Raw genomic sequence first — 9368 nt, forward strand, 5'->3', positions numbered from 1 at the left:
TGATTCCTCCGCCAGCATCCTCCTCTGTAGCACGACGCCTCCTCTGCAGCATGCCGTTCTCCGGCCACGGCGATGCCCGGCGGCCCCCCTCCCCCAACCCACACCACCAACACAACCACCACGGCCTCGCCCCGTCTCGTCCTATCCCCACCATAGCCCCGCCCCGCCGGCCCTTACCCCCACGACGACCTCTCCCCGCCGGCCCTTATCCACACAACGGCCTCTCCCCGCTAGCTCCTGTCACCACCGCGGCCTTGCCTCGCCGCCAACCCCGCTCATCTTCCCTAGATCAGCTCTGCCCCCGCCATCGTACTGCCCAGAGCAGATCGAGATGCGAGCTGCTGTACATGATGTGGGAGGAGGCATCTCGAATTGGACCGAGATTCAGTCCATTGTGCCCGCCGTAATCATCGCCCCCCGTGCTTGGCTCACACAGTCGCTCCGGAAAGAAGTTCGCAGCTTGTGTACGTGCTCGGTTGCTGAAGGTATAATGTTCGATTAGATGTTGTTAGTGCACCTATGGTTATCAGTGGGGATTTAGTCAGGTGACATTTTTGAGTCAACCATGTTGTGACAAAGCTAATTGAGTTGTGGATTTGAATCCCGGGTGGCTTAATTTGTCACAATCAGCTGGCTATAATTGATGTTGAGTCATTTTTTGTGGTGGTTGCTTGATTCCTGTGGTATTCTCAGGTTGTAATGTCGCATTATTACCGGCACTAAGTAACAAAGAGTTCCAGGGTCACACGCAGGTTGGTATCTGCACTATTTGTATCAAAAATACATCTGGCTCCATCATTTGACATCTGAACTTTGCTGATGCTTATGCCATTGTATGCACAACAGGCGCCTTCGCCACATTGTCATTCATTTGTGAGATGTTTCTATTTCTCTATGTTGGCATGGATGATATAGAGTAGTGGAAGAATGTTAGTGAAACACATACAGGTATGCTATCTATCTGCTTCTTTCCATGCGAGGAGTAACATATTTGTTGTTCAAATCTAGAAATGGTAACACATTTTCTATACTATATGCAACCCAATGAAATGTATGGCCTTGAGCTCCATTATTTAGGCCAGATCTCATGTGAGGTGGTCCGTCAATTGCATTGGCATACCAAATCTGTTAATGAAATGTGCTTCAGGAGTGCTAAGCAGTGAAAAAATAAACATAACAACATACCAAATGTACCCTGTTAAGCATAAATGGTTTGAGTTATATTAGGAGGCGTACCCAGTCGTCTGAAGACTGCTCTTAATATATTATTCTCTTTTCCATGTTGTAACATTTAGATCAATCCACTTACTGGATTTTAATTCCATGTGCTCGGATGCATATTTGAATAAATCATCCAGTCCTTCTAGCTGTTGTACCAACAAATGAAAAAAGTATGAGCATGAAAAGTGAGAAATAAGAGGAAAAATAGCTTCTTATGAAAAGATGGGTCAGTAGGACTAACTACTGACCGTATTAGTGAAGTCCTTGCGGTTCATTGATGGGCCTAGCGAGTCGACACTTGAACACATAGTTTCCTGGCATTTATAACACATAGGTACCAGTGAACGTCGTCCATGTTTATTGGAATGAATATCTGAAGAAAATGATTATTTTAGTTGTACTCCTATGTGGACGAACCGGTCGTTCTCGTTGTAATTCATAGAAATATGTAGAAAAGTAAGACTAGCCATATTATTTTCCAAAATACTCTTTGGCTCTGTTTAATACCCATGCTGGTGTGGCATCTGTGTCATCTGAGGACAGATAGCAACCGATCTTTATCATCTTAGAGATGCATGCACTCAATAAGAACACACTTCCACCTGACCTTACTCGTAGATGCTCTGTAGGTAATCACAATCTTCATCAGCTATAGAAATTGAGTGACTGTAAGTTAGGAAATCAAAGATTGGATATGCAGTGTTTCATGTAGCTGGCATCACCTGTGTGGGATTGTTTTTGTTCTATCGTTGTAATGACTACTGTAGATTTGGCTCGACGCCGTTTGTCACATAGGCTTTGTAATATACCTTGTCTATGTTGCTCATACTGGCCACTTTCCATCTGCCTCTTGAGTGCTTGTTTTGCTTCTGTATAATAAGTGTTAATTAGGTACAAGACAACATGAGCAAAAGTGTTTTGTCAATCAGATGTACGGTGTAAGTGTCAATTAAGTATGATAGATAATATGAGCCACAATTGAGTACCATATGGAGTGTTGCATCTGTAGGCTTGAAGTGGCGGTCGTAACACAGTCGGTTGGGAGGACTCAATGTCAGAGTCGATATTATGGACATTTTCCTTGTTAGAACCGACACTGTCTGGTGTGCTCTTAATGAATTTGGAGCATGAAGTGGAGTTTGATCACTCATTATCATATCAACAGGTATGCCTGCATCATAATTGTATGTACAATGTCAGTTGTTGAGACACAAACTAAGGTATTATGTTTGACAAGAGAACACATGACCTTCCGCAGCTGGGGTGTGTCGTTGTGGGGTGACAGCAGACTGCGCACTGGGCCTGTCCACAATGTCAAAACATGTCCAAAAGAAGACTTGATTAATACGACTTTACTTGTGATTCATGAAATGTATGAGAAAATGGAGTAACCAGGCGACATGGCCACGGGTGGCTTTGATAGAGTGTTGGTTACATTTATAATAGCAGACATAGCTTTCTTAAATCCCTTGCCTCCTGTCATAATTTTTTAGTATTGCATCCCTTTTTACCTCTCCCTTTCCCTTTGTCTCTTTAGTTCTTTTGGATCTGTTTTTTGACCTGTGAGGCAACGATATATTTTGGATTTACAAGATTGAAGTACGTAAGAGTACATGATATATGTATTTACCTGAATTGTCGTTGTTTGTCAGGTCCTGAAAGGGAGTACGTGCCCCACTATGCTCAAAGGATGCCATATTGTCAACTCAGTTTGTCATGCAGATCATGATGTACTGTAAGTATCAAATTTTATAGTACAAATTATAGATTGTCAGATTAAAAGAGCAATTTCCTTTTGTCTTCTGCCTGATCTCTATACTTGCGAATTCAAATGATCTAACCTATGCACTGGCAGGTCAGAAAGTAGTCATATGTCCTCGAGATGCTGCGGGCCACACGGGGTGATGACACCGCAGGTAGGGCAGCACGCCGTTGTCGAGGACGACCACCGGGTGGAGGATGTCGCGACCACCAGGGACGGCAGCGGTGTGGCGATGAAGGCGGGGCGAGGAAAGGTTGGGCAGCAAGGCGGGTCGAGGAATGACGTGCACCGGGGTGGAGGACATTGCGGCCACGAGGGGCTAGGGCGGCGTGGCGACGACGGAGGGGCGAGGAGAGGTAGGGGAGCAAGGCGGGTCGAGGATGTCTACCGGGTCGAGGACATCGCATACACCAGCGCTGATCACGGCGGTTCCTGGCGTGGTGGCGGCGTAGATCGTGGAGGTGCTGTTTAATTCCCAGGAGGTGTCATCGTGGGGTTGTGTAGCATCCTGAATGGGGGATTCTGCTGGCAAAACATTTGTTGTGAACCGTTGATTTGATTGTAGTATGGTTGATGTAACGTGGACAGTTGGATGGTATCAAGTGGGTCTGATTGGACGTGGGGGGTTATCCCGTGTGCACTTTCTGGTGTGGATGTAGGGGAAGTCATGTTTGGTCTTTTAATAGTAGTAAGATAAAGATTAGTCGCAAAGAAACATGGTCGTCGTCGTAGTAACGATTTTCATTGCCGGACGTAGCAAGCGGAGACGACAATTGCATCAAAAAATGTCATCGTCGTCAATGACGGTTGTAACTTCCCGTGCAGGTCAAAACATATCCATCGCTGGTTGTAGCAAACAACCTCATCGGTTCCAGGAAAAAAAATGACACCATGGTTCCAACACTTCTTTTGTTGGTTGCAGCATCATGTCGTAGCACGGTCGTCGCCAGTTGTAGTGGCGGCAGTCACCGGTTCCAACAAAATTGCATCGCCATTGCAGCAAAGCAACATCGCCGTCACGACCGTCGACCTTTTGTTCCAGCAAATCCGTGCATGGTTGCAACAAAAAATAAGTCGCTGGTAGTAGCTTCTGCCATCGCCGGTTGCAGAACTCAAAGTCGTCGGTTCCAGCAAATGTTCAGCTCGTGGTCGCCGCCATTGCAGCTTCTTTGCCATCACCGGTAATAGCACTGCGGCAAGGCGCAACATAGTTTTCCAACACCGATGGTCGTCGTTTCCCAACCGCTGATGAATCACTGTGAAAGTAACTTAGCGAGATCCTCGTGTGTCCTCATGGATGTTTTAGTCATTATAAGAAGCACAATCGGCTTGTCCTTAGCAGCAATAAGGATTTGGCCACTTGCTGCACTTTATTAATTTTGTTACTTGTTACCTTGTTACTATTTATCTTGCTATCAAACTATCTTTATATCATTTGCACTGAAACCTTATCGAAAACGCTTGTCAATTTCTTCTGCTCTTCAATGGGTTTGACACTCTTATTTCTCAAAAGGTCTAAATTGACCCTCTATTCTTGTGAGTCATCAAGACTCTTTTCTAGCGCCATCGTCGGGAGTGTAGCGTTCTTGGTAAGTGGAATTTGGTAGGGACAACTTTTACCGTATGTGTTATATTTTGTTTATGTTTACTACTATGGGAGATAATCCTTTAAGAGGCTTGTTCGGGATGACTTCTCCACGTTGATGGTGTCCTGGGCTAGTGGGTACTCACCACGTTGTCTCTCGACCAGGTGGACCGGGCCGAGGACCCCCATGGCGGTTCACTCATGGGCCACTTCGAGCAGCCATGACGCATACAAGGAGGATTCCACAAGACTTGGTGATCAAGACAAGGACTCCTCTGAAGGAAATATGCCCTAGAGGCAATAATAAGGTTGTTATTTATATTTCCTTATATCATGGTAAATGTTTATTATTCATGCTAGAATTGTATTAACTGGAAACTTAGTACATGTGTGAATACATAGACAAACAAATTGTCTCTAGTATGCCTCTACTTGACTAGCTCGTTAATCAAAGATGGTTAAGTTTCCTGACCATAGACATGTGTTGTCATTTGATGAACGGGATCACATCATTAGAAAATGATGTGATGGACAAGACCCATCCGTTAGCTTAGCATAATGATCGTTTAGTTTTATTGCTATTGCCTTCTTCATGACTTATACATGTTCCTCTCAATATGAGATTATGCAACTCCCGAATACCGGATGAACACCTTGTGTTCTATCAAATGTCACAACGTAACTGGGTGATTATAGAGATGCTCTACAGGTGTCTCCGATGGTGTTTGTTGAGTTGGCATAGATCGAGATTAGGATTTGTCACTCTGTGTATCGGAGAGGTATCTCTAGGCCCTCTCGGTAATGCACATCACTATAAGCCTTGCAAGCAATGTGACTAATGAGTTAGTTACGGGATGATGCATCATGGAACGAGTAAAGAAACTTGCCGGTAATGATATTGAACTAGGTATGATGATACCACGATCGAATCTCGAGCAAGTAACATACCGATGACAAAGGGAACAACATATGTTGTTATGCGGTTTGACCGATAAAGATCTTCGTAGAATATGTAGGAGCCAATATGAGCATCCAACTTCCGCTATTGGTTATTGACCAGAGATGTGTCTTGGTCATGTCTACATAATTATCGAACCCGTAGGGTCCACACGCTTAACGTCCGATGATGATTTGTATTATGAGTTATGTGATTTGATGACCGAAGTTTGTTCAGAGTCCCAGATGAGATCATGGACATGACGAGGAGTCTCAAAATGGTCGAGAGGTAAAGATTCATATATTGGAAGGTTACATTCGGACACTAAAATGGTTTGGGTCATTTCGGATGAGTTTCGGAGTACCGGGGATTACCGGACCCCCCCGGGAGGTTAAAGGGCCACCATGGGCCTTAGTGAAGAAGAAAGAGGGCCGACCAGGAGGTGGCGCTCGCCCCTCCTTGCCAATCCGAATTGGACAAGGGGTGGGGGCGGCGCCCCCTTCCCTCTCCTACTCCTTCTCTCTTCCCCCATTTAGCTACTCCGAAAAAGGAAAGAAGGGAGTGGGAATCCTACTAGGACTAGGGAGTCCTAGTAGGACTCCCCACACCCGGCGTGCCTCCTCCCTGGCCTTGGCCTCCCCTTCCTTTATATACGTGGGAGGGGGGCACCCCAAAGACACACCAAGTCTTCTTTTAGCCGTGTGCGGTGCCCCCCTCCACAGTTACACACCTCAGTCATATCGTTGTAGTGCTTAGGCGAAGTCCTGCACTAGTAACATCATCATCACCGTGCCACGCTGTCATGCTGACGGAACTCTCCCTCGTCCTCAACTGGATCAAGAGCTCGAGGGATGTCATCATGCTGAACGTGTGCTGAACACGGAGGTGCCGTACGTTCGGTGCTTGGATCGGTTGGATCGCGAAGACGTTCGACTACATCAACCACGTTACTAAACGCTTTCGCTTTCGATCTACGAGGGTACGTTGACACACTCTCCCCTCTCATTGCTATGCATCTCCTAGATAGATCTTGTGTGGTCGTAGGATTTTTTGAAATACTGCGTTCCCCAACAGTGGCATCCGAGCGAGGTCTATGCGTAGATGTTATATGCACGAGTAGAACACAAAGAGTTGTGTGCGATAATAGTCATACTGCTTACCAGCAATGTCTTACTTTGATTCGGCGGTATTGTTGGATGAAGCGGCCCGGACCGACATTACATGACCGTATTCATAAATTGTTGTATGAGATGATCATGTTTTGTAAAAGTTATCGGCAACTAGCAGGAGCCTTATGGTTGTCGCTTTATTGTATGAAATGCAATCACCATGTAATTGCTTTACTTTATCACTAAGCGGTCGCTATAGTCGTGGAAGCAATAGTTGGCGAGACGAAAATGATGCTATGATGGAGATCAAGGTGTCAAGCCAGTGACGATGGAGATCATGACAATGCTTTGGAGATGGAGATCAAAGGCACAAGATGACGATGGCCATATCATGTCACATATTTTGATTGCATGTGATGTTTATCTTTTATGCATCTTATTTTGCTTAATACGGCGGTAGCATTATAAGATGATCCCTCACTAAATTTCAAGGTATAAGTGTTCTCCCTGAGTATGCACCGTTGCTACAGTTCGTTGTGCTGAGACACCACGTGATGATCGGGTGTGATAAGCTCTACGTTCACATACAACGGGTGTAAGCCAGTTTTGCACATGCAGAATACTTGGGTTACACTTGACGAGCCTAGCATATGCAGATATGGCCTCGGAATACTGAGACCGAAAGGTCGAACGTGAATCATATAGTAGATATGATCAACATAGTGATGTTCACCATTGAAAACTACTCCATCGCACGTGATGATCGGAGATGGTTTCATTGATTTGGATCACATGATCATTTATATGACTAGAGGGATGTCTATCTAAGTGGGAGTTCTTAAGTAATATGATTAGTTGAACTTTAATTTATCTTGAACTTAGTACCTGATAGTATTTTGCATGTCTATGTTGTTGTAGATCAATGGCCCGTGCTACCGTTCCCTTAAATTTTAATGCATTCCTAGAGAAAGCTAAGTTGAAAGATGATGGTAGAAACTACACGGAATGGGTCCGTAACTTGAGGATTATCCTCATTGCTGCACAGAAGGATTACATCCTGGAAGCACCGCTAGGTGCAAGACCCGCTGCAGGAGCAACTTTGGACGTTATGAACGTATGGCAGAGCAAAGCTGATGACTACTCGATAGTTTAGCGTGCCATGCTTTACGGCTTAGAATCGGGACTTCAAAGACATTTTGAACGTCATGGAGCATATGAGATGTTCCAGGAGTTGAATTTAATATTTCAAGCAAATGCCCGAATTGAGAGATATGAAGTCTCCAATAAGTTCTATAGTTGCAAGATGGAGGAGAATAGTTCTGTCAGTGAACATATACTCAGAATGTCTGGGTACCACAACCAGTTGACTCAACTGGGAGTTAGGGCCTATTCGGAATTCCACCAGCTCCATGAAATTCCAGGAGTTGTGGAGTCAGGAAATAGCTACTCCACAGTTTTCAGTTGCAACTCCACCAACTCCAGGAGTGGAGTTGTGGAGTGGAGGCTTTCCGAACAGGACTTTAATCTTCCTGATGATAGTGTCATTGACAGAGTTCTTCAATCACTGCCACCAAGCTACAAAAGCTTCATGATGAACTATAATATGCAAGGGATGGATAAGACAATTCCCGAGCTCTTCGTAATGCTAAAGGCTGCGGAGGTAGAAATCAAGAAGGAGCATCAAGTGTTGATGGTTAACAAGACCACTAGTTTCAAGAAGAAGGGCAAAGGGAAGAAGGGGAACTTCAAGAAAAACGGCAAGCAAGTTGCTGCTCAAGTGAAGAAGCCCAAGTCTGGACCTAAGCCTGAGACTGAGTACTTCTACTGCAAAGGGACTGGTCACTGGAAGCGGAACTGCCCCAAGTATTTGGCGGATAAGAAGGATGGCAAAATGAAAGGTATATTTGATATACATGTTATTGATGTGTACCTTACTAATGCTCGTAGTAGCGCCTGGGTATTTGATACTGGTTCTGTTGCTCATATTTGCAACTCAAAACAGGGGCTACAGATTAAACGAAGATTGGCTAAGGACGAGGTGACATTGCACGTGGGAAATGGTTCCAAAGTCGATGTGATCGTCGTCGGCACGCTGCCTCTGCATCTACCATCGGGATTAGTTTTATAAACCTAAATAATTGTTATTTGGTGCCAGCATTGAGCATGAACATTATATCTGGATCTTGTTTGATGCGAGACGGTTATTCATTTAAATCAGAGAATAATGGTTGTTCTATTTATACGAGTAATATCTTTTATGGTCATGCAACCTTGGTGAGTGGTCTATTTTTGTTGAATCTCGATAGTAGTGATACACATATTCATAATATTGAAGCCAAAAGATGCAAAGTTAATAATGATAGTGCAACTTATTTGTGGCACTGCCGTTTAGGTCATATTGGTGTAAAGCTCATGAAGAAACTCCATGTTGATGGGCTTTTGGAATCACTTGATTATGAATCACTTGATGCTTGCGAACCATGCCTCATGGGCAAGATGACTAAGACTCTATTCTCCGGAACAATGGAGCGAGCAACTGACTTGTTGGAAATAATACATACTGATGTATGCAGTCCGATGAGTGTTGAGGCTCACGGCGGGTATCGTTATTTTCTGACCTTCACAGATGATTTGAGCAGATATGGGTATATCTACTTAATGAAACATAAGTCTGAAACATTTGAAAAGTTCAAAGATTTCAGAGTGAAGTGGAAAATCATTGTAACAAGAAAATAAAGTTTCTACGATCTAATC

At 44.4% G+C, this 9368-nt stretch overlaps 1 protein-coding gene across 4 annotated transcripts; it reads left to right on the forward strand.

Annotated features, from left to right (window-relative positions):
• LOC119359366 lies at positions 1–3652 on the forward strand. Of its 4 annotated transcripts, XM_037625588.1 has the most exons (6): positions 1–485; positions 694–752; positions 847–948; positions 2231–2386; positions 2874–2956; positions 3077–3652. In XM_037625588.1, exons 4-6 carry the CDS (start codon positions 2273–2275, stop codon positions 3453–3455), a joined length of 576 nt encoding a protein of 191 aa, XP_037481485.1. In that variant the 5' UTR covers positions 1–485; positions 694–752; positions 847–948; positions 2231–2272; the 3' UTR covers positions 3456–3652. The 4 variants fall into 4 exon arrangements, 2 of the variants coding, with proteins under 2 accessions (XP_037481485.1, XP_037481484.1); XR_005172493.1 differs by having other exon boundaries at positions 847–2386; positions 2480–2956; XR_005172494.1 differs by having other exon boundaries at positions 847–2386; positions 2884–2956.
• Positions 3653–9368: the final 5716 nt, after the last annotated feature.

This window comes from Triticum dicoccoides, chromosome 2A (genome assembly GCF_002162155.2).
Source record: "Triticum dicoccoides isolate Atlit2015 ecotype Zavitan chromosome 2A, WEW_v2.0, whole genome shotgun sequence".
Taxonomy (NCBI): domain Eukaryota; kingdom Viridiplantae; phylum Streptophyta; class Magnoliopsida; order Poales; family Poaceae; genus Triticum; species Triticum dicoccoides.